This window comes from Arvicola amphibius, chromosome 10 (assembly GCF_903992535.2).
Source record: "Arvicola amphibius chromosome 10, mArvAmp1.2, whole genome shotgun sequence".
NCBI lineage: Eukaryota > Metazoa > Chordata > Mammalia > Rodentia > Cricetidae > Arvicola > Arvicola amphibius.
In genome coordinates this window covers 115143059-115168697 of record NC_052056.1, presented here as the reverse complement: position 1 = coordinate 115168697, position 25639 = coordinate 115143059, and the positions used below count along the sequence as shown (strand labels likewise).

Below are 25639 nucleotides of genomic sequence, written 5' to 3'. Positions count from 1 at the left end.
GGGTAGGAGGCATGACCCCCTGGAAGAACAACATCACCGGGACTGTATCTTACCCTGAACTCTCCTTGCTCGCTCGCTCGCTCGCTTGCTCACTCTCCTACTCTGCATTCTCCCGGTGTGCACTCCTCTACACCCTCCCCCAGTAAAGATGGTTCCTCTGCAGCTGAGCGCTAAAGCAGATACTTTCTTCCTCGAGTTGCTTAGGTCGTGTGTTTTGCCACAACAAAGAGAAAAGTAAGTACTAAAGTGCGTAGCTTGGGATTTCTAAAATATACCAGAGTCAAACAAACAAACAAACACCCCACAACAGCGACAAGGAGGAAGGCAGTTTACACGCTGCCAGAGGGCAGTTGCAGCCCTTCAGGCTCAAGTGCTTCCCTTCCTTAGTTTCCTCCACCATTTTAGGACACTAATTAGTGAGCGGGAACCAGGGAAACATGTCATGGGCACAATGGTCATTTGGTGACAGCTGGGCTAAAAATATTTCTCTAGACTAAACACATCAATTATCTGCTGGCTCTCCAAGAAATAACCAGATAAAAGTGATCTTTGTGCTCTATGGAACGTTACCCAAGGCATCTGTCTGCTGCCTGGAGAGAGGCAGAGGGAGGCGTGTTTGTGGGCCAGTGCTCCCCTGGGAGGCAGACCTGGCCATGTGCTTAGACCTGTCCAGCAGCTTTACGGGAGCGACAAGAAGCTCATGACAGAACTGGAGCAGGAACAACTGCGGTGAGCAAGAAGGATGGTCAAAGCTAAGAAGAAAAAGTTGGGTAGGTTGGCATTTTTAGAAGACCAACTGAATAAATATGGGCCACAAAGAAGATGTTTAAGAACAAATTTGGTGGACAAACAGGTGTGATTTCAGAGGTTAATGAGCATCATTGGCATGATTACTCAAAGAGCCAAGTAACTGTCAGGGTTTGCTGAGCCCAAGGGAGAGACAGAAATACACCGCTACATACAAACCACATATAGGCCACACTGACACCACACAGGGCCTAGGGAGAGCAGGTGTCGTGTAGATCCCTGCAAGGACAGCGCAAACAAATTCATGTGTGGTACTGAGTGAGACACTGGCTCACACGATAACTGTTTAGTCATGGACCCTTGGTCATGCATGTTATGATTTTCGACTTGTTTGTTTTTGTTTTGTGTAGGTTGGGCTTTTATTTTTTTCTCTTATACTGTTGGGGATTGAACCCGGGCCCTTGCACACAATAGGCAGTCAATCACTTAATCAGTAAAGCTACACCCCTCAACCCCTAGTTACTTTATTAACCGAATAGTTTGGGCTGGAAAGACAGCTCAGCGGCTAAGAGTTCTTGCTGCTCTTCCAGAGAGCTCGGGTTCTGTTCCTAGCACCCATGTCAGATGGCTCATCACTACGGGTAACTTCAGTTTCGGGGTATCCAATGCCCTCTCTGACTCCCACAGGCACCCCTCCACACCTGAGGATACACACATACACACAGATAAAAGTAAGTTTGACTATTAAGATTAAGCCTGATACCACAGTAGCTTTAAGGCTCTGCCAGGATTTCAAAAATAAGAGAGGACTTTGCAGAAATTAGAAAATAGGATGTGACAGTCACTACAACTCCCCTGGGGGGGTTCCACAAGACCTGCCTGTGAGGAAGAGGTGCTGGGGAGGGACTCCGCCCTGGGTAAGTCATGAACCTTAACCAATAAGCAAACAAACATCCATCTCGGGTATGACTCCCAAAGGACTGACGTGGGAGAAGAGCCATTGTAAGATTTGTCGGGGGAAGTTAGTCACGAGAGGAATTTGGGCTGGAGACTAAAGATTCTTAAGTCGGAGACCAAGTTGGTTTCTTTGCCATCTCTGCCCCTATGGAGACAACCGTTTGGTGGGGGCCACAATTAAGAAGCATGTACCGCACCCTGGATCCCAAACATGTTCTGGACAACAACAACAATTCTTTTTTTTTTTTTTTTTTGTCTTATAATGGTTTTTGATGATGTGTGAATTCCTACTCAACTCAGTATTGGCCAGATGTCTACTCGAACATCTACCCATGAGGGGCAGACTGGGAAACTGAAAATGTTCTCCTAAGTCAGAAGTGAGAAGGTGGGGCTGAGTCAGCCTCCCAGGATGCTATTCCTGGCTTTGCCACTGACTCACCATGTAACCTTGGACCAAGCACGGAGCTGTCAGGGCCAGTGTGCCCTTCGCAGATGGAAAATAGGACACTCGGGAGCCTCAATTATTTCTGTCCTGTTTCTGTTTCCGGCTTGTGCCTAATTGTAGGAACATTGCCTATTCATCCCGGAGAAAAGACCACCTGGTAGGCTGATGGTTTCTATTACAGGTCAAGCATTCCCAACATCAAAACCCCAGATTTGAAATGCTCCCCAACTCAAAATTTCTTGAGTAGAAAATGCCACAACTGATCTCATGTGATGGGTCACAGTCAAAATGAGGGCATATTAAAAATATTGAACAAAGACTGCTGATGGAGTCAGGACTATGCTGCTTGCCCAGAATGCATCAGGTCCTAGATTCAAGCCCCAGCAGCACACACAAACACAGTCTAACATTACCGCCAGTCCATGTGTACACAGTGTCTGGGATGGGAGAGAATCTCATGTTCATATTCGGGTCCTTTCCCCAAGAGATTCCACTATAAATACATGACAATATTTCTCTCTCTCTCTCTCTCTCTCTCTCTCTCTCTCTCTCTCTCTCTCTCTCTCTCTCTCTCTCTCTCTCTCTCTCTTTCTTTCTTTTTCCAAGACAGCGTTTCTCTCTAGCTTTGGAGCCCGTTCTCTTGTAGACCAGGCTGGCCTCGAACTCACAGAGATCTGCCTGCCTCTGCCTCCCAAGTGCTGGGATTAAAGGTGTGCGCCACCACCGCCCGGCACATGCCAATATTTCAAAGATCCAAAATCAAAATTACTTCTACTTCCAAGTATTTTAGCAAGGAATAGTCAACCTATACAGTGAATTTCATTATATCTGATGAATTTCATTCATATATGTTTGTACATATAAAATTTATTTTTAAGTTTTGGTGATAAAGCATACTACATAAAATTTAATCACTTGATTTTTTCTTTTTATTTATGATGCTAAGGATCAAACTGTCGGTTTTTTCCATACTAGATCATTTTAGCTATACCCCCACCCCCATCACGTGTAGAAGGGCAGTTGGTTCCCTTCCGCCATGACCAGAGATGGAACACGGGTCATCGGGATTGGGCACAAGCACCTTTACTCTCTGAGCCATCTTGCCAGCCCCAGCTCAGCTCTGGAGACAGGGCTTCTCACTGAGCCTGGAGTTAACTGTTTCAGCTACGCTAGACAGCCACTGGGCATCAGGACCCTTTGGTCTCTGCCTCCCCAGCACTGGGGTTATAGTTGTGCCACTGAACCGGCTATGAATGCGAACTCAGATCCTCGTGCCTGAGCAGCATAACTCTACCAACTGAGCCATGAATGTGGCATTGACGGCACCGCCGTCCACCTCTTTGCCAAGTGCCCAGCTCTGCCTTTTAAAGTGTGACTTGATGGGACATCTCACTGTAGGCAGTTGTAAGACCTGCAACGTCTTCACACGCCCCTCGGACAGAACAGCACGGCTATGTCATAGCCATCAGCAGAGTGCCTCAGGAGCTCTGACCACGGTATCATCGTGGGACTCCAGCTAACTGAGCTGCCGTGCCTTCTTTCTCCAGCTTTTCACCAGGTATCAACAGGAAGTGCATTTGCCCTCGTGGGTCAAGGCGAGTGAGGAAGAATTATCATTGGCAATGCCATGTCTGAGACTTTGGCTGGGGGTGGGAAGTCTTTACCAATTTAAATAGCAAATTTCAGAGTTCTGACAAGAAAAGACACGAAATCACAGAAGGGATGCATTTAGATCAGATTGAGCTTGACATCCTGTGTCTCAGAATCAGGAGAATTCTTTCTTAATTGAATTAAGTGCATGTTCAAAAGTCCTCAAGAAATTTGGTACTCAAAAATCTGATCACATCCTTGCCCTGTGTAGGAAGCTAATTTGCATGAGTGTTCTATCAACATGAAACTTAATATGCTCCAACTATCGACTCTTAAAGGCAATCTAACTCAATCTTCACTCAGCCCTGCGCTTGCTAAGTCTCTACTGGGCATATAGCAACTCGGATGAACGGCAGTCTCCATTGAGCGCCATACAATACAGGAAGACCCAGATAATGGATGCTCTGGCCTTCAAGACAAACTCTTTTACCGTGTTAAGCAATAGAAAGTGTTATGTGATCCCCTTAGGACTCTACCTCAGAAATTCTAGCTTCAAAAATCTGAATGTCTAATTTAGATCCAATCGCCTGAATATGACAACTTACTTCTTTCAAAATCTTAGCTGAGGGCTCAGGTGATGCCTCAGTGGGTAAAAAGCACTTTCTATGCAAGAATGAGGCCCTGAGGTGGGATTCCCACCACCCACCTAAAAAGCTGGGCATGCTGTGGATGCTAATAACCCCAGGGCTGGATCTCTTGAGCTCACTGGTCTAGTCAGACCGTGGAGTTTCTGCTTCCGTGAGAGGACCTGTCTCAAGGCAGCAGGGTGCACAGCAACAGACGAAGCCACCAGCATGCTCCTCTGGCTTCTGCATGCAGAGCACACAAGCACACAATCCCACACGTACACATGTATGCAACACACACTCACACATACTCTCTCTCACGCAGTGTCACATACATGCATGCGCACACACAGACACACACACACACACACACACAGGCACACTGGCTTGTCCTTCCAGGTGTTTCCCTCACCTCCTCCAGAAGCCTCTGCTTGAGCTCCCGTTCTGTCTCCAGCTTCTGCTGTAAGCTCCGGGCGTTCATCTCAAGCATGGCGTGCTTCTTCTCCAGGTCGTTGAGCTGGGCATTTGGAAAAATTGGTCATGATGCCACATTTGGGAATGTTAAAGGGCTGCAGACTTTTTGAGATGTTCCCAAACCTTCACATGTAAAGGATAAGCATGGTCTAACAGTCAAAGGTTTTCATTTGGGAAAAAAAAAAAAGAGACAAGTCCACATGGCACATATGAGGACAGGAGCCCCCTCTGTGGGCCAAGTGTCACTGCACCGAGTTTTAAGGTCACTGGTCATGCTTTGCCTGAATTTAATTAAATGATCATATGCCGAGGGTTCACAAATATACAATAGCTGTTGGGATGAGAAGATGGACAAGCATTCCCAAGTATCCTTCATCTGGGCCAGAAAGGCAGAGAATGTGGCTACCTCAGGCTCGTCAGCTACCATGAGGTGCAGCCACAAAGGCCAACGGCCTTGTTACAGATAAGATAAAGTGGTATCAGGATATCTAGACACATAGAGGTTGACTATTAAATACTACAAAAATAGCCAACTAGACTAGAAGAGCAGCAATTACACTAAACCCAGAAAGGTTCATTTCTCAAGACAGTAAAATGTACTTTTTTTAAGTTTACCAATCTTGACCAGCTAGACCCCGAGTCAGAGCTGTCCTTGAGTACAGAGTTATAGCCTTGGGATCAGGGCTTCTGCTTCTGTGAATTTCCGGCAAGAAACTAATCACAGATGTCCACAAAGATCTATGTTCATCACAGTGTTATTCATATGGGGGGGGGGAACACAAAACTTGGACGAAGCCCAAATTTCCTGTACAGAGACAATGCTCAAATTAGATGCCTGTGTGCAATTTTAGTTTTTCAGAATTACAAGTTTAAAAAATATTAATAACCCAGGAAAAGCCTCCAGTTACATGATTTTTTTAAAAGAAGATGTAAAAGTATATAAATAGTAAGAGTCTGAAGTTATAAAAAAATGCACGTGTGCACATGTCTGCGTGCTAAGATGAGCAAACAAGGCTGTGGATGACCCACCACCACAACGAGGTAACTGGTACCACCTTTTCTTTTACTTCTCCTGGGATTTTGTTATTTTTCCACAGCGGCCCCAAGAAATAACTTTTATAAACATGAAATAAAATCCTGATTGCCATTTTATGTGCACGTATGTGAAGAAGAAACAAAAGTTTCTCTGATATTTCCTTTTGCTATCAAGGGCCTAGTCTACATTTCTTCAAGTCTATTAGACAAAAGCACCAAACACTGGCGCATGACTGCAGGTATATCGCAGACCACAGGGTGTGGACGGAACGCAAGCACGCCTGACGTGATGCGCTGAGGACTTGTGTACACGTACTGTGTTCTGAATGGCCCCCAAATTCTTATACTAGAAACTTAATCTAACGTAGGTGCGGATGATAGCTGGAGGCGGGGCCTTTTGGATATCAGTATTACATGAGGCTGTAAGGTGAGGCTCCAGGGAGGCATCATTGGCTTCTTACATAGACGTGTAAGCTGGCCTGAGGAGCTCTGCCTCACTGCGGTATCTGCCATCAACATGTCACAGCAAGAGGGACCTCACCAGATGCAACCATCTTGGACTTTCTAGCCTGTAGAACTATTAGCCAAATATACTCTTTATAAATTAGCTGGTCCCAAATACTTGGTTATAGCAAGAGAAAAAAATACATGTGCCTACAGTCCAACTACAAGAACAAGTCACTGCTGCCACGTTCTGCAGAAGGATGAGCAACAGGAGGCTTCTGAAGCCTTTTAGGAATAAACAGCATTGCGTCCCCGGCGTTGGACTTTTGGGGCCCAGATATGGAGATGTCAAAAGCTCACCACCCAAGCAGGATAACTTGGGACCCAGCACACCCAGCTATGCCATCGCCAACCAAGACTGCCCTGAGGTGAATCGTGTCTGACATTTTTGGAGCAAAGGCATGCTTATGAAATATGTTTACCGCAGCTGTATCTGAATTAGGGTTAATCCTGCCTTAAAGGAGGAAAGGAAGACGTTTTCCTACAAGGAAGGGACGGGATGGGTGCTAACCTTGTCGGACAGGCTCTCGGCTTTCAGCTTCTGTTCTTTGAGCGCCTGCTGCAGAGCGAGAATCTCGGCCTTGTGCTCCTTCACTGCCAACTCCACCACCTGGCGAGACTCAGTGATCCGCTGATCGGCTCTCGCCCTGCCAGAGAAGAAGCCCACCCGTGTACTCTACCTTTAAATGCTGCCTTCCTTCCCTACAGCTTACAGAGCAAAAGTCTGACCCATTTCAGACTTGGGTTACAGTTGCCCTGAAGCAGTAAAAGCTCCTGCGTGCGGGGACTGACTGTGGAAAGTCACCCTCAAATGCAACTGGACTAGATGGGGGGTGTGTCCAGAGTGTCACAGATGCCTGCAGAATGGCCCCGCCCATACCGCCGCCAAGGAACCAGAGCGTGTAGTAGACCACTGTGGGGGACCCCCGTAGGGCGCAGGCAAGGCCTAAGCGTTTGAGGGCTCATAAAAAGTTGAAACTGATGAATGTATCCACTAAAGAAGACAAAAATTCAAATGTTAGCGGGAGGAAAATCCCTTCTTCTCCCACATCTAAGTCCTCTATTTTCCCGCCTCTGCACCACTGGCCTGTGTGAGACAACGCTCTACTCCAGAAATTCTGAGTCGTCCTGGAGAACCCACGTGCGGGCTCCACGACCCCGCCCTAGCGCCACCTCTCCCAAGCCGTGCTTCCTTGTTCTCCACTGTTCTGCAAGCAGGCAGTACCCTCTACTCTAGGCGACAGATGTCGAAACAACCGGAAGGTGACTCTTGGCTTCTTAGGATGAGGGCTACATAATACCAAACAAGAGTAGAGGAGCAAGCTGGACCTCTCACGATCACCCAGACACGGAATGAAGTAGTGCACGCACTTTGCAGGTGCGGCTGTGTATCTCTCCATTCCAAAGCCCGATCCACCCCTGCGCCCCTGACTTGTCCCTGACAGACTGAAGGAACAGCTCAGAGAGAAGCCGGGCTTGAGTGCGCTCTGGAAGGTATCTGTGGGGGAGTGGCCAGCGCTTCTGTGGAACCTCAGCCCTGGGCAGCGGGAGGAAGGGAAGGGACAGGTTTCTAAAACAGCAGTCCCTCACATCAAACACACGAATTTTCACGGGGCAACTGCTGCTCCCAGTTTCTCTCATAACTTCGGAGCTCTCATCTTTTGCATCCCGTCTTTTCTATTTCAGCTTAGCTAGGAAGCAGACCATTCGGCCAGCATATTTTATTATAAAGTCTACGGCCACCAAGTAATCATTGGGGATAGGAAAACGACTAACGCAGTCTGATTAGGTTACCCTGCTTACTACGGGATACAGAGACCCACGGGGAGGTGACATCAGCACGGTTCTGAAGGATAGACACCACGTAGCTAATGTTGGCCCATGTGAAAAAGTGAAACGGGGGGGGGGGGGGGCCTTGGATTTCAAGGTAGTTTCTGGCCATCTTTATGTAACATGGTAGAATAAACCATGGTAGTTGTCATGGGTTCCACACTGAGTGTTAGCACCCTTCAGTTAGGTAGCACGTTCAATGAGAATGGTACCCCCTGAACTGTGACGCCCAGCAGGAAGGGAACTGAGAACTGGGCGGGAGTTTTTAAAAGAAAAAGATGGGGAGGGGGGAGGAGCAAGAGAGAGAGAGGAGAAGGGCGTGGGTATGTCCCATGCTCACCCCAGGGGACACTGGGTAATTCTGGATTGTTCTTAGCTATCACAGCCTGAGTAGTGAGTTGTTGCTGGCATCTAATAAGAAGAAACTAGGCAAATGCACCCTATCCTATAATACGGAGCACCCCATACACACATACTGAGGGAATGCCCAGGCAATCCAAGGCACCAGCGGTCTACAACAGAAGGAAATGAGAGTCCTTGTGACCAGGATTCTACTAAGGTGACACGGTTGGGATCAGAATCTTGGTAAGGCTATTTCTACAGAAAAGCATGGGCATTTTTATTAGCCTTGTTCTGGGCCTCCGCACAGGCGAAAGCACACCAGCCACTACCACAGGATTCAAGTGACATTTGCCAGATTTACAGCCAGGATGTCCACCCCTCCCTGGCTCGCCCGAGACTATGCTGATCATGGCTCTGAAAGTCCTGCGTCCGGGGAGATAGCGCGGTCTCAGGACACTGGGACAGTTGGTGGCCTTGTTCGACACTCTGGGGGGATTCAGGCGTGATCACCTGGCACTGGCTCTCCACAAAAGGGGAAGGCCCACCTGCTCTGCTTCTCAGTGTCCAGCATCCTCTGCAACTCCCGAACGCGACACTCAAACTGGGACTTCTCATCCCCGAGGACGCTCCTCCAGGCCTCCCACTGACGCTCCTTCTCCAGAAGCTCATCGTTGAGCGCCTCCAGGTCCATGACCTGCTCCTCCAGCATGGTGCACGTGGTCTTCAGAGCCTCCATCGTCTGCAAGTCAGGCAGGGAGCCCAGGTTCCCAACCACAGACCCACAGACAGGTCGTTTCTCTATTCCACAGCCCAAGGGGGACCAAATGACAACAGACCAAAGGCCATCTATCCACACTACCATCTGAGAGGTAGGGAGGTAGTGGGGGGGGGGGCACGATGACACCTATAATCCCAGCACTCAGAAGAAAGAAGGTCAAGAGTCTACCGTCAGTCTCTGCCACACTAGTAAGTTCTGGCTGGGTAGGGCTGCACAGTGAGAGCCTGTCTTTAAAAACCAATCTATCCACTTCTAAAGATGTCTTATTGTTATTTGTGTGTGTGCCACATGTGTGCAGGTACCTACAGGGTGTGTGTGTGTGTGTGTATATGTGTGAGTGTGTGTTCCAGTCACACTTATGCAGCTACCTACAGGTGTTGGAAGACGATATCAGAGCCCCTGGAACTGGAGGTTACAGGCTGTTGTGAGCCACCATGTGGGTACTGGGAACTGAACTCACATACTCTGGAAAAGCAGTAAGCACTCTTAACCCCTGTACCCATTTTTAAAAGCCATTTTAAAAAACTATAATCCAGGATTTATTTAAAAACTATAAGCCAGGATTGACAAGAAGCCTGTTTGCAGGAGCCATCTTGGTCTTGGATTCCCTCAGAGAGAACACTCCAGACCCTTCTAAATCCCTATGAGGGTCGTCCAGGGACCCGACAGCCCGGCCTCTCCTCTTACTTGCTTCTGGCTGGTGAGCTGCATCTCCCTCTCGGTGATCTCACGGCGGAGATGGTCCACCTCGCTTCGCAGCTGCGCAATCTCGTCGTTGGCACCAGAGGCCTCGTCGAGTTGTTTGGATAAATAGAAGTTTTGGTTGTTGAGTTCAGCGTTGTCCTCGGTCAGCTGGTTCAGCTGCTCCTCCAGGTCAGTGATGACCTATGGGGTGGGGTTGGGGGGGGGGGCAAGAGGGGACTTAGGTATCAAGAAAGGTCACTGTCGGCAAGGAGAAGCTTCTAGAACCAGTGGTTCTGACAGCTGCAGTGGGACAGTGTCACATGGCGTGACAATGGGAACCGACTTGCAGGTGTGTGACCTGATGCCCAACTCAGGCTCCGGCACCGGCTCCCTAGTTAGAACACACATGCTCTCTAACTTATGATACATCTGGAAAACTCAGGCTCCGGCACCGGCTCCCTAGTTAGAACACACATTCTCTCTAACTTATGATATATCTGGAAAACTCAGGCTCCGGCACCGGCTCCCTAGTTAGAACACACATGCTCTCTAACTTATGATACATCTGGCAAACATGGCAAGAGCCAATCAACCAAGTGCTAAATGGATGGGCCAGCTAATGCATGAGATCCAGTTAATAGCAGAAGGGGACACAGGCCAAGGAGAGACGACTGTCTGAGACTGCAATCATCTAATTAAACTGAAATCGACCTTGACACCACCTACAGAACATTGCTGCTGCAGACGGCCGGCCGTGGTCTTAGGAAGCCAAATAAAGTTTTATCAGGGAAGAATCACAGTGGAAAGCGTTATTTGAATAAAATCACAGGCAGTGAATTTAATTCTGTGTAACAAAGATGGGGAAGAAATCTTAAGAGAAGCCTGGGTAATTCTGAGGATACAATACCACATCACAATGCGGCTTAATGGATTCTGCTACACAGTGAGTTCTCCGAGTCTGTGAAATTGTCATTTTATTGAGAGAGATTTAATCTGGTTTTACTAAATTATTTCCCTGTTCAATGGCAGAACGACTTCCATTTCAGTGCGCTTAGCTTGCCTGTTCTCTTTGCCGAGGCTTAGCATCGGTGCTTGTAGAGAACATCTGTATAAAATACTTTCGAAGTTTGAGGGTAATCTTCTCATAATAGTTAGAATACGGCACGTGGGACATAAATTAAATTTTATGTAACAAAAAGAAGTAAATTAAAAGGAAACATCTTTAAGCCTGGAGTTATTAACTGTTTCGGGCTTCTACGCCTACAACAGACATACTTTTGCGACCTGTTCATTGCTAGCATGCCTAACCCCTTATCTCAACTGTCTTGATCAATTTAAAAATATAACAGTCTTCCTATACACATAGAACTAAAGAACATAAATAAGAGTCTAAAAGCCCATTTGACCGAGCAGCGAGCCTCTCGTGGCGCAAGTGGTCTAGAACCTGTGTGGACTGTGTTGGCAAGGGGTGCACCACGAGCTATGAGCAGGCACCTGGACGAAACAGCTTCCTTAGAAGCCTGGAAATGGAACCGTGTGCCGTGTTATGCCTCACGTTATACCTCGATGGTCCCTCGGTCACACTTCTGGAGCCATGGCTAAGCTGAGATCAACAATTCTACACACTCCACCTGTCTTCATCCTACACAAAGTAACCCCACCACCTGAGGCCCTTCCCCTAAACAGTAAATGTCTCCAGTTAACCGGACCACTGGGAGCAAACTGGCTCACTTCCTTCTTCCCCTTCCCCAAAGAAAAAGAGCAGAATGGGACAAACAAGCAAGCTTGGAAGATTCTGGAACTCAAATGAGTTTGTACTTGGGTAGGTTTCTCCATCTGTGACATGGAAATAAATACCATATTTACCCTTTTCCTTTAAATTTATTTATTTCCATTTTATGTATGAGTGCTCTACATATAAGCCTGCAGGCCAGAAGAGGGCATCAGATCCTATAATAGATGGCTGTGAGCCACCAGGTGGCTGCTGGGAATTGAACTCAAGACCTCTGGAAGAGCAGCCAGTGCTCTTAAACCCTGAGCCATCTCTCCAGCCCCTGTATTTATTCTTGATCTTTTATTTTTAAATTGTCTTGTGTCTATTCAAGTCCTGTGCTGTGAGATATATATGGGATATAAATTAGTGACCAAAAATGGTGTTTCATTCTGAAAAACCTCTTGGGGAACAGACCAACTGCAGAAAATCTATTCACAGAGAAAAGATAATTTCCTTGCCATTCACAGTTATATTTAAGCTTCTGGGTACCTACTTCCTTTCTTTGATTCACAGGGAAAAAAAAACATACAGATTATTATGAACCCATTTCTGGCATCTTTTCTCTTTTTCCCAAATTAAGATTATAAAAAGCTAAAGGAGAAACCTGTGAAAAAACTAAACGGATGGCCAAGTCTGGGCTCCTCCCCCCTTGAGGTAGGCCTGCTAAGGAGCAAAGGTCCCTCCATTCCCAGTGTCCCTGGCCTCTGTTCCCAGCATCTGATTGTCGTTCTGTATGTGTCATTGTCTCCATTTTCCTCATTAGATGCGGGCAACATGCGTGCATGCGCGCACAGGGCTTTAAGACATTTCCACTTTGGACTGACTGTCCATCTGCCCAGGTCAGAACACACCGGCTTCTACCCTTTCTAAGCAGCGAGGTGGAGTGTGAGACACATCTCTGCCCGCTTTGCCGAGGTTACAGATACTGAGCTGACATGAGACACGTCACCAAGTTAAAGTATAACGAGCAATCCCTCCAACTGCTCCTTGAAGGGTTATTTTAGTTTCATCTTACAGGTGGGGAAGTCGGGGAACCAGGAGACTAAGAGACTTCACCGAGGGCACACGGCGGGTAGAGAAAGAGGTCAAACCTTGTGAGCAGCTCTGAAACTCAAAGCTCGCCTCTTATCCCTCCACGATGTAGCTCTCAGACACCGAGGACAGAGATACACTGACTGCGTTGGCCTCTTTTGCGTTTGTTTCTCTGAGACATAGATAGCCTAGACTGGCCTCAGAGTCGCCACAGCCTCCTGCTTCAGCCTCCTCAGGGCTGGGATTGTGGACATGTGACACTATGCCTGCTGTCGTGCTTGCTTTTGAACCAGGTGATACGCAACAATTCTTAGTTCCTACTAACTTTGTGGCCAGGAGTAAATTCTTTCCACGCTGAGGGCGGATGGTCTGTTTACTGACAGACTTAGTTATGAGAGTTCATTAACTTTTAGGTACCAAGAACAGAGGGTTAAAAAAAGAAGATAAATAGAACGTCTAATTTTACTTGACAGGGCAGAGGGCAGCTTCCCCACATGGAGGCCAGTCAGGTGTTCTTGCAGACTATTTTGTGAACAACAGATCTTGCCGCAGTTCTAAGAGAGAACAAGAATACAAGACTGTCTACTCCCGGTGTCAGGAAAGGTATAGATGGGGACACACACATGCACAGCTCTCTACCTGGGTAACCTGTCACTTCTCAAGGCTACCCTCTGACCTGTCCATGTGAGCCCTCACACTGAGCTAGAAAGGACCGGTGTCGTGTTAGGGTGGAAGGAGCCAGGCAAACAATGAGCAGCAGCCAAAGGCTCAGGACCGAGCCTATTTTAATGCCTACTTTCCCGAAGGCAGCTATTTGCATATTATTTATTTTTAATCTTATAGCTGACAGATTGATTCATAATTAAAGCTGTGTCATATGCTTGCCCACCAACTCCCCTCTAAAACAGACATAGGGAGGGGTTTAGGTGCCAGATTGAATCAAATCCTTTTTAAAAATCACTTCAAAACATAGAAATGGTCTGAGCCTGGAAGTCGCCTGCCCCCAGCTCTGTGAAATCGCTAACCGGGCGGTCCTCGTGACTAGGTTAGTAGGGAACTCTGACCAGTGACAGAGAGGGAAGGACACCCAGGACAAGATCCTGCATCTCTGAAGCTGCTTTGAACTTTACTGTGTCACTGAGACCCACTACTGTGGCTAAATGCCTTGAAGTAGATGTTCCCAGAGTTCTTAAAGTAGAAAGGCCATTTTTCCAAACCAAAAATTATGGTAGGAACCGGAGGTAACTGCAGAAGCCAACATCGCTTAGTCCTCTCCGTGGGCCAAACCTGTATGTGCCTGTTAGGTGCCTCAACTAATTACTGCAGGAGTCCTTGGAGGTGCTGTCACCCCCAACGCCAATGGCTCCTGCTGCCGAGGTCTTTCTTACTGATTCTGAAACTCAAGTACTTACCAGAAATGGATAGTTTCCCATCTTCCCTCATCCAGAACCCAAACCACCGTCATTAACTGCCAACTGGAAACATCAATGCCACGCTGGACGTGAGGCTATAGGCTAGCCCCATTTTACAACAAGGATATGGAAGCTTGGGAGGATGGTATCGGACTTTAGAATATGAACCCTTGTCTACCTGACTCCAGAGCCCGCAGCTTGGACCGCTGTGTCTCCCTCTGTTCTAGTTAATATGTGGAGTAGAGGACACTGTTAGACACCACCACACCCCCCGAAATCTGGAAAGGGTCCCATAGGCCTTACCACCAAATACCAGTGGTTAAAAAAAAAAAATAGAAATAAAATTTAGAAAGTATAAACATTACATAAGCTAAGCCAAAAATCAAATTAATTTCACATACTGGCAGGTTCCCTTATGGCCAAACTTGCAATTTTAAAATTGGTGTCCAGGCTTCACAAAGTAACATGTAAACCTTTAAGGGTGTTGGGGGGTATGCTTCTTATTCCCACTCTGTTGGTTTCACGTGTGTTTACACATTTCGGAACCCCCAAAGTCTAGTCTATAATGACCACACCTCAGTCATACACAGAAAGCTCATTTTTAACTTCTATGGAAGAAGTAAAAAGAGGCTGTTTAGGCAAACGGGACAGGTTTACCGACGGACACATTTTAAAGCCACCCAAGCTCAAGGAAAAGTTAGTCATGTAAAGGAGGTCCAGCTCGTGTCTTCTGCTATTGATTAGATAACTGATCGGTATCAATTTGTAAAAACTTCTGATTAAGCCGGGCGGTGGTGGCGCACGCCTTTAATCCCAGCACTCAGGAGGCAGAGGCAGGCGGATCTCTGAGTTCGAGGCCAGCCTGGTCTACAAGAGCTAGTTCCAGGACAGGCTCTAGATACTACAGGGAAACCCTGTCTCAAAAAAAAAAAAAAAAAAAAAAAAACCTTATGATTATTCAAGAAAGTGTGCTGGCTAATGTGTCTCATAATTTATTTATTTTCTTTCCATTTAATTTTGTTGATTTAGAATATTTTGAGCCGGGCGGTGGTGGCGCACGCCTTTAATCCCAGCACTCGGGAGGCAGAGGCAGGCGGATCTCTGAGTTCGAGGCCAGCCTGGTCTACAAGAGCTAGTTCCAGGACAGGCTCTAGAAACTACAGGGAAACCCTGTCTCGAAAAACCAAAAAAAAAAAAAAAAAAAAAAAGAATAGAATATTTTGAATGAAAAATACTTATATTTTTATCTATTAAAAATTTATCAACTTTTCTCTTCTTCATAGGCTCCTTGTTCTAAAACATATTTAAGTACATTCAAAGAATCTCAGGGACAGAACGGTGGCCTTTGCCTGAAATCGAGGCACTTGGAAGGCTGGGGCAGGAGGGCAGAAAGTTCAAGGTCATCCTGGGCTACAAGGTGAGGTCTTATTTCAAAATAATTGAATAAGAAAGAAAAGAGAGACTTCATACGAAATCTGTATTTTATTGCTCTGTGATCATTTATAAGCACGTATGTGGTATAAATTACTGGGGCAAAAATCAGGAACTAAAAATACTAGATGGACAAGTATAGACTCCACCAGTTCCTCAAGGAGCGGGGAGGAGGGACGATTGACAGGCATGTGGAGGCGGGACCGTTCTCCACATCTGGACATACAGACCAAAACTGCCCAACAAACACATCTCGTGTCCTAGCAGCTAAATGGCTGGTCATGTGCTCTCCAGGGATCAGTGCTTGCAGCTACCCGAGGACCTGCACAAGCTACCCAGGGCGAGCCATCTACGGGCTGAGACATCGTGCAGCTACCTGCGGCCACTCGGGAAGCTGAGATGCCAAACTGTGACGGTGTGCGCCCTAAGACTTGTGACAATAAAGGAAAGAGGTGCACGTGTGTGCGAGGGGTGCTTCTGGAAATTCACAGGCGTACGTCGTACGCACAGGGACAGGACCACCGAGGACCGGGAAAGTCAAAATCCACAAAAAGACCGAAGATGCAGAAGCACAAATAAGGACAGCGGCCCCAGCTCCTAAAGGGGCCTATTTCTGTCCTTCATTTTGATCAAAAATAGACTTTGCTTCTTCACTGACTTGACTGGATTATGTAACCTGTGAGTGACGCTCGTCTGCTGTTAGAATTGCTCCACAGAAGTGATGTCACCCACAAGGGTCCTAGATTGTGAATTTTCATATTAAAAAGGTGATTTCTTTTCCCCTATTAGGAAGACAAACGTTTTTGGTCTAAAGGAGAACTAATTGGCCTTTCTTCTTGGCAAAGGCCACAGGATGGAGAAGCCCCGTGGGAAACCAGTCCCTGACATTGGGACAGTTTCTTGCCCAAGTGGGCCATGGACCCTTCCACACTGGAGAAGGGAATGAGCTAACCTCGAGAGCTTGGGTGGAGCTACGGAATCTATCTACAGTTTCATGGTGAGGGTGAAAAATAAAATGCGTTGGCTTTCCGTTTTGAGATAAGGTCTCATCTGTAGCCCGGCTTTGCCTTGATGTCCTTCGGCCTCCTCCCTCAGCTACCTGTACAGGTACGTGCCCCACACCCAGCTAGAGGAAGAATTATTTGACTATTTTAACTACCTTCCCCTCCCTAACCTAAAGAACAGTTTTAACAACATCCTTAAAACCAGTAGCCCCCTGAAAAACTAAAACAAAATAAAAGCATTATAATGGTCTCCATGCTGCAAGAGTGTATGGAAAATCAGTCACCAATGCAATGACACCACAGAGAGCCCTCTCCCTTGCCTTCTCGGCTCTAAATCCGCTCATCTTTGCCATGCTCATACTCACAGTGCAGCTGCTGCGAAGGGCATCAAATTTGCGCTGGATTTCATCTCTATGTGCCTGAAAGGTAAGAGGTACATTATAAACCTTTCATAGGGTTGGATGCAATTCTATGTATTATGGGTCAAATACAGAACCCAGTGATTTGCTTGAAGAGCCAGGTGCACGATTGCAGCAGCCCAGCATCCACTTTGCAGAGGGCTAATTGACAAGACCATCCCCGGCATCAGCAACAAACAGGGACAAACATTCCTGCATTAAGGAGTACAGCCACTCAGACCGCACCATGACACTAGGCAGACGCTTTCACGGTCAAACTAACACAGGGGAGAGCTGGGGAAGGGGGGGGGGGGGGATAAAGGACCACACTCTTACCCTCTGCATCGGCCCTAAAACAAACCCCAGCTCTGAAAATAGGAGTGACTGTCCCTCCACCCTCCAAATGACCCCTTCCTAGCCTGGGAAATGGACAAACAGAAGACAGACAGGCATGCACACACACATGCATGCACGCACACATGAGACACTATCAGGGAAAAAGCAGAGTTGTTTTTTTTTGTTTTTTTTTTTTGTTGTTTGTTTTTTTTTTTTTTTTAAAGTTAAAGCTGCTGAGATTCATACAATCCCACACTGACCTGGGAGTTAACACCCCGACATTCTTTGAGGCAAAACTATCCTAAAATCGCAGTATTTCTGCTATAGTTTGGATCTTAAATGCCATCCAGAGGCCCTTGTGTTAAAGGCTTATTATAGTCGGCCTGTGGCACTAATGGGAGGTGGTAAGCCGTCAAAGCATATGACTTAACTAGAACTGAACTTAGGCCATGGGCAGTTCTCAAAGAAGATATTGGAGTCCTGAACTAACTAACTAACTAACTAACTCTCTCTCCCTCCCCCTCCTCTCTTTCCCTGCTGTCAGAAATAAGCAGGCCCCCTCCACCATTCGCCCCATCTTGACAACACTAAACTGTAACAGCCCAGCGATCACAAGCTAGAATCTCAGGTACCGTGAATGGCGGTAACTAACGAGGGCATTTTATCGGAGTACCAGAAAGCTGCCTGACACAGTTCCTATCACCACTGAGATAGGGCACACTCACACGCAGCCCATGCGTTCATTCTGGTGAAGGAAGACAGTGGCAAAGACCCAAGGCGGAAAAGGACTTCACACAGTGCTGAGTGGGCAGAATAGGGTTCCTTAAGCTCTGACCCAGTAGCAAGCAAGGCAAAGAAGGATTCAGTCTGTCTGTTTGCTGCATTCCATTAAACAGGAACGGCTTCACAGAGACAAAAATACGTTGGGTGGTAAAGGCAAAAGCTGCCTTCAAGAGTTTTCGATCTATAATCCACCCAGTTTAAGAGGTACCAATCGTCACAACTTACGTAACATTTAGAAAAAGTGCGGGCAATTAAACCCTGGCATGTTTGTGTACATATATGGCTCTAAGACACATCCTGACTTGAGCTACCTTAGAACTCATGAAGTAGGGTCTGTAGGGTCTGCATCCATGCATCCAACCAACCATGAAAAGAAAATATTCTGGGGCATGTGATGATTGGTTTTATATCGACACAAACTAGAGTCATCCGGGGAGACGGAGCCTCAACTGAGAAAACGCCTCCGTAAGATCTGCCTGCAGGCAAGTCTCTATTGATAATGCAGTGAGCCCAGCCTCACCGGGAGTGGTGCCATACCTGGGCAGGCAGAAACCAGGCTGAGCAAGCCAGGAGGCAGCGTTCCTCCATGGCCTCAGCTTTAGTTAACGCTTCGAGTTCCTGCCCTGACTTCCCAGGATGATGGACTACAACCTGTGGGATGAAAGAAACATTTTCCTCCCACAGTTGCTCTTGGTCATTGTGTTTTATCGCAGCAAGAGAAGCCCTAACTAGGATAGGGCAGGGGGAGCGCCGGCACTGAATATAAACATGGGCTTTCATTATTCTCGAGACAACATTGTCCTATCCTCACAGCACCGATACTGTACCAGTATTCTAAGCAATCTAGAAATGGTTTACAGCAAAGAGGACATGCACAGGTCCAGGCCATTGCCTGGGACAGGCTGAAACATCTGCTAATTTAGGTACTGACGAGAGGTCCTGAAAATGAACCTCCAAACATGACTATATATTCTCTCTTGCATTGAACTGCAAGGAAAGATATATTCTTCTTCTGAGTTTTGGTCAGTTTTGAAAAAAAAAAAAAAAAAAAAAAACAAAAAAAAAACCTAAACAAAACAAGAGAAGGGGGGGGGGGAATTGTCCAGGAAAGCATCTGGGGCTCATTCGAAGTCCAAAGACCTGGAAACCGAGGGAAGGAAGAAGAATGTGGTCTTCTGCTATTGTAAGAGTGCCAACGCCGGGCAGTGGTGGCGCACGCCTTTAATCCCAGCACTTGGGAGGCAGAGACAGATGGATCTCTGTGAGTTCAAGACCAACTTGGTCTATAGAGCTAGTTCCAGGACAGGCTCCAAAGCTACAGAGAAACTCTGTCTCGAAAAACCAAAGGATGCTGGGATGTTGTGAGAAATCACAGATCAAAATGAAACAAAGGGACTAAGGAGCAGAAAAGCCCCTGAGGAGGGCAGGGTTACCAGCCAAGAGAGAAATGGTGGTGATTTAGAGCGGTAGGGAAGCAGAAATCAGAAAAGTTTAGAAAGGACAACTGAAAGGGCATGAGGGGAACGAGGGACAGGGAGACTCAGGGGACCTTAGACCAGAGAGCCTGTAGATTATAGCACCAATTGCTTAACTGTGAGAGCACAAAGAGCCATCTAGTCTTAGGCAGAGGCAAAAGGAGTCATTTTCTTAAACAAAACAAAATTTATTCTCCATAAAAGTCTCTAAGACAACTTAAAGGTTTTAGAACTATGATGTTCTCTCTAATATGTCCATTTTCCAAAACATTTATAATAGGCTATATAAAGACATGTTAGATAGAGACTAGTATACCCAAAGTCATAGTAACAGAAACTAGACAAAAGAAAACACAGACAAAAAAAAAACCCAAAATAATAAAATTGTAAAAAGAGTTTTAAAAGTGAACAGGGAGCTGCAGAGAGCTGAGACAGCCGGGAGCAGAATGCACATTAACTGGGGTCCCTGAAGGAGTTTGGGGTGAGCTGGAGAAATGCCGCAAGAAGCAATGGCCACCAACATCCAAAGTTGTTCAAAGCTTTGACCCCCACAGACACAAAAACTTCAAAAAAACCCTCTAAACCTAAGAAACATGAAGACAATTATTCTTAAGTGCATTATAGTCAAATCGCTTAAAACCAGCAACAAGGGGGCTGGAGAGATGGCTCAGTGGTTAGGAGCACTGCCTGCTATTCAATTCCCAGCAACAACATGGTGGCTCACAACCATCTGTGCCCTCTTCTGGCCTGCAGGCACACATGCAGACAGAACACTATATACATAATGAATAAATAAATCTTAAAAAAAAAAAAACCAGCAACAAGAAACTCGTCAAGCCAGGCAGAGAAAAACTGTTATACACAGGGCAACAATGGGAGTGCTGGGAGGCTGATCCCAGGTTGGATGTAACCATCGCCATCTTAGACCAGAGCAACGCTCATCACCAGGGCTGGGCCCTCATGGGACTGGGAGAGGGGAGGGCTTTCCTGAGAACACACGGCAGTAAATGATGGCCGAAAGAAGGAAACTCGATGGTATAGCTGCCCATAAGCTGTCCCTGTTCCTATGAGTAACCTCAATAAATTCACTGGTTCGCTGAGCCAGACATGGGTGGAATGGTTTCCATTGCTATGATAAAACATAATGACCATAAGTAACGGGGAAGAAAGAGTTTATTTGGCTTACAAGTTCACAGCCCTTCACTAAGGGAAGCCAAGGCAGGAATCAAGCAGGAGAGGAGGCTGCAGGCAGAAACTGAAGCAGTCTTGCTCCCCGTGGCTCACTCAGTCTTTCTTGCACAACCAGGGACCACATGCCAAGAGGATGGTGCCACCCACAGTGGACTGGGCCCTCCCACATCCGACAGTAATCCCACAGGCCAAACTGACGGAAACATTTCCTCATTTGAAATTCCCTCTTCCCAGAGGATGCTGACTTGTGTCAAGCTGGCAAAAACAAAAACCTAAACGGCACAGACACACATTAACAAGATCAGATGTTCAAACCATGTTGTGGGAGGACTGAGCCTGAAGACAGCACAGCAGCACTGTAAACACTGCAACTGTGTTTAACCTGTCTGCTTAGAGCTCTGGAGATAGCAGATGAACGAGAGGCTGCCACTGACGTGGGGGAAAGGGATGTCTCCCCAGCAGACCCAAACTGCACAGAAATCCTCCAAGCAGGACAACGGCAACTGGAAATTGTGTCTAGATGTTGTCTATGTTGACTCACGACTGAGAGTTGCTGAGGGCCTAGTGAGAGGGTCCTAGAGTCATGACCTTGAGAGTGACTGTGGATCCAGCCCCTTACTCTACCCCTCCAGCCTTGCTTTCTGGTCACAGGGTGAGTATGTGTTCACAGGGCCCTCCCACCACGTTCTGCTTTGACATAGATTCAAACACAAGAAGCCAGTCATGTACAAGAGCCATCAAATCTGTGACCCCAAACCAGTCACTTTCTCTTAATATGCTAATTGTCTTGGGTTACCACGATGGTAAGCTGACTAAATATATCCAGCAACGACAAAAGACTAACTTGCTGGGGTGAGGATAAATATTTACTTAGCTTTAGAACAAAGCCGTCTGTACTACTGTTGAAATCTCATTTGCAGCCAATGACTAAGCAGGGTCTGCTCCCATGAGCCTCCTCGGGTCCCTCTGATGCACACCATAATCACCATGGACAAAAGAGAGGATTTGTCGAGAAAGAACAGGCTCTTACATTAATCACCTCTACATCAGGGGTCAGCAAGATTTGTGTGTTTTTTATTTTTGTTTTAATGAGAGAGATAGGAGAGATTTTTGGTCTGCAAGCCAATTTGATCTACTTAAATATGTCCTCACAGGGCAAAGGTCACTATCGAAAATATGCAAATGAGACTGGGGAGAGGCTTTGAGCTTATTCTCCAGCACCCACCTAAAAAGCCAAGCTCCCGTGAGCATAGCTGTAACCTTGGCATGGGGTGGGGAGGTTTGGGGGGCAGAGACAGGAGGGTCCCAGGACTCACTGGCCAGCCAGTCTAGTCAACTGGCAAATTATACGTTTAATGGAACACTATTTAAAAAAAAAAGAGACAACAGAATACTTGATTGAGACCTTTGGCCTCTGTATCACATGACATACACATGTAGACACATCCATACATATACCCCCTCTCCCTCTCTCCACTTGGTATAAACTCTCAAAATAAACAAGAAACAGAGGGTGAACTGAGTTCTTTCCATGCCAAGGCTCGCTGGGCCACACAGAGGTGCTGAAGCCCTCTTCTACATCCTATTTGTTACACTTTGTTAATAGCAAAGATTCCAATAAGTCTACACCATTAACTCATTCAACTGTCCCTTGGAACCAGAAATTTCAGACATGGATGACTCATTCCCATTAAAATTCACCATTATGAGGCATTTGGATCATTTGGACACATCAGACACCAATCCTCACAGAGGCAAGATGTGATGAGCCACCATCATCGATGGGGAAGCATGAATACAGAATTTAAAGCAGGCCCTGGTGTGTGACAGCATTGCCACCGGCTTTGATGACCGACCACCCAGCTGAGCCCAGAAAGGAAACAGTAAGAGGGGCTGGAGACATGACTCAGCAGTTAGGGGCATTTATTCTTGTAGAGGACCTGGATTTGGTTCTTGGCACCAACAAGGCCACTCACTCTGGTTCCGGGTGATCTGTGACCCTCTTATGGCTTCCTCGGGCACTGCACGCACACTTTAGACATGCCAACAAAACACTCACACACATAAAATAAAAGTTAATAAAACTAGCCGAGTGGCGGTGGTGCACACCTTTAATTCCAGCATTTGGGAGGCAGAGACAGGTGGATCTGTATTCGAGGCTAGCCTGGTCTACAGAATGAATTCCAGGACAGCCAAGGCTACACAAAGAAACCCTGTCTTGAAAATCCAATAATAATAATAATAATAATAATAATAATAATAATAATAATAAATCCTTTTTAAAAACTGAAAAGAAAATGGTACGAGAAATTGACGTTCCCTTTAAACTGGGAGATGGGACCCACACAACATGCATTCAAAGACAGTGATATACCTGAGACAGGCCGAGGAAACCACTGGGGGCTAACTAAGCATTGGGAGGCCAAAGAGAATATTTATTTTCTAAAATTATTAGGGACCCCAGAAAGTGAAGATGTTAACATAGTGGACTATGCCACACAGACATGACCATGAAAGCAGCCTGACCTCAGGAACCCGCAGGGATGCCAAGGCCCACCTGGGTAGAGGCGGGGACACTCCGGTTGTGTCTGGGAGTCTTTGCACATCCAGCAATGGGAAGGAAAGTTATGAGAAAAGGGAAACTGAACTACAAGGGTTGAGAACAGGAAGGCAGCGCTCAATGCCTAGCCAGCTTCCGGGATCCACAGCCCGCAGGCCTTCACCCTTTCTGGCTCACATCTTGACTACTCTGCCAACAGCTTACTAATTAAGCACAAGGCTTGATGTTTGCGAGAAGGAATGAGAGCCTGCACTGATCAACGACTCCAATAAATCAAAGGTGATGGCGCTGGGTTCCGTAATGGCACTGTGTGGCGAGGAGGAGCTTTACGTCGCGGCCCGCAGCATTCTGCCACTATTATTCAGCTAAGAACATGGGGTCAGGACCACAGAGCCGCCCACGAAGCCTTGCTGGTGCATACAGAGTGCATGCCACTTCTCTTTCAGGCTATTCAGGGTAACTCTGACGTCCAAAACACAGCTGTGCACCACCGAGTCTGCGGGTGCCAGTTCCGCAGGGAGGGGTGGTGCCGTCTTCTGGGTGGAGAGTGGACGGAAAACTGTCGACTGTTACTTATCAGGAGGTCTCTAAAGCATGGTGGTTACAGTTTGACTCTGCGGCAGGTGTGTCTACCTTAACCCAACTTCAGCTTCAACAGTCAATTCCAATGCAAAAGCAGTCAACAGGCTGGGTAACGTGAGAAGGGGAGAACAAAGAAAGCACAAAGTCTCCCAGCCGCTCCCGCCAAGCACCTTCAGTGGAGAACTCTAATGTAACAGTGTTCCATCTAATTTGGCCCAGGGATGGAGGCCAGACCAGGTGATTGCTCCCTTCCCATCCTGGGAGATGACCGCCTCTTTGAATTAAGCAATAATAGTCCATTTGACCATTCTCTCTATTGATTAAAAACCACCAAGCTGTGAGGCTGACAAACCTCCTCCGAGATCACTGTAGATCTGGCTGCTTTAATTTGATTGACGCTCATGTTGGATCTAAATGTGGCCCTTGAACAATGAGAAAGTAATAATGTGCTGTGTTTGTAGCTATTTTCCTATTCTTAGAAAATACGCCCCTCGAAACCAAGCTAACCGAGTCCTTTACTCGGCAGCCGCATGCTGACCATAACCAGGAAGGCAAAGGCTCAGGCCTCAGAATGGAACGGAAGCATATGGGGACGAGGTGGAGGGTTTCCCAGGACAGCAAAGAAAGCATATGGAGGGGTTCCCCAGGACAGGTTCACAAACAGCTGCTATTCCCTGTCTTCCCTGGACCAAGGTCTTTGGTGTGGGCTCAGCCGCTCATGGGCTGGTGTACCAGCATCTTCAACCATCAGTTTGAGCAAGCTCTATAGTCTATGTACCTTCATGAGAGAGAGAGAGAGAGAGAGAGAGAGAGAGAGGGGGGGGGGGGAGCGCACCTGAGATTTTAGAACTAGGCTTTGTTTCCTGGTTTGGGGGGTTTTTTAGGGGGGCAGTTGGAGGTAGTGAGCTCATCCAACTAAATTAAGTCGTCACTAGCTGCTGCGACAGGCTTCAAGCAGCCAGTAGACATAGCACATTCCAACCGAAGCAGTAAGGCAGGATTTAAGGGACTCATTTCCCACGGATAGACGGCAGTGACGCACGCTCTATTTTATGTCCTCCTCCATCCAAACGCTCAGGAAAGATACATGACCACTGCCTGCCCTCCCGATTCCCACAGAGCTGCGAGATACATGTATCATCCTTGGGCGCTGCAGAGAAAAATGAATTGAGGAATCACGGGCTGATATCCTGGGGAGGAAAGGCTAAAAGCTCCACGTCAGGCACACAGCAAGGATCCACGGATTAAGTCAGGGATGGCTTGAGTTTTGCTGCGGAGTTTGAATGTGCTCAGAGTACAACCAAAAAAAAACCAGATGACATAATGCATTAAGTAACAGTGGTTCTCCCAATGGCAGCTAAGAGAAGCTGTCTGTCTGCCTGACCTCCTTCTCCACTCTAGAGTAAATATTCACTCCAACTAGAGTGAATATTTACATCTTCTTGGCATGCATTCCTTAAAGATCATTTCTTTCCTTCCCTCCTTTCCCTTCCCCTTCCTTCCCCCTTCTTTCCTTTCCCCTCCTTCCTTCCTCTCTTCACTTCCCTCCTTCTTTCCCTTCCTCCCTCCATCTTGTCTTCTATCACCCACTCTCCGTTTGCCTTTTCATTCTTATTGGGTCCAGCTCTCCTGCTTTTATAGCTTGCCAA

At 46.9% G+C, this 25639-nt stretch overlaps 1 protein-coding gene across 1 annotated transcript in view; it reads right to left on the bottom strand.

Annotated features, from left to right (window-relative positions):
- Positions 1–25639, bottom strand: part of Cit (citron rho-interacting serine/threonine kinase) — a 176240-nt gene that overhangs the window by 31005 nt on the left and 119596 nt on the right. The window contains exons 25-29 of the mRNA XM_042055883.1: positions 17031–17084; positions 10016–10213; positions 9096–9289; positions 6890–7025; positions 4778–4882 (exon numbers count right to left, since the gene is read on the bottom strand). Coding sequence (XP_041911817.1) covers positions 4778–4882; positions 6890–7025; positions 9096–9289; positions 10016–10213; positions 17031–17084 — 687 coding nt within the window. The remainder of the gene's footprint in view (positions 1–4777; positions 4883–6889; positions 7026–9095; positions 9290–10015; positions 10214–17030; positions 17085–25639) is intronic.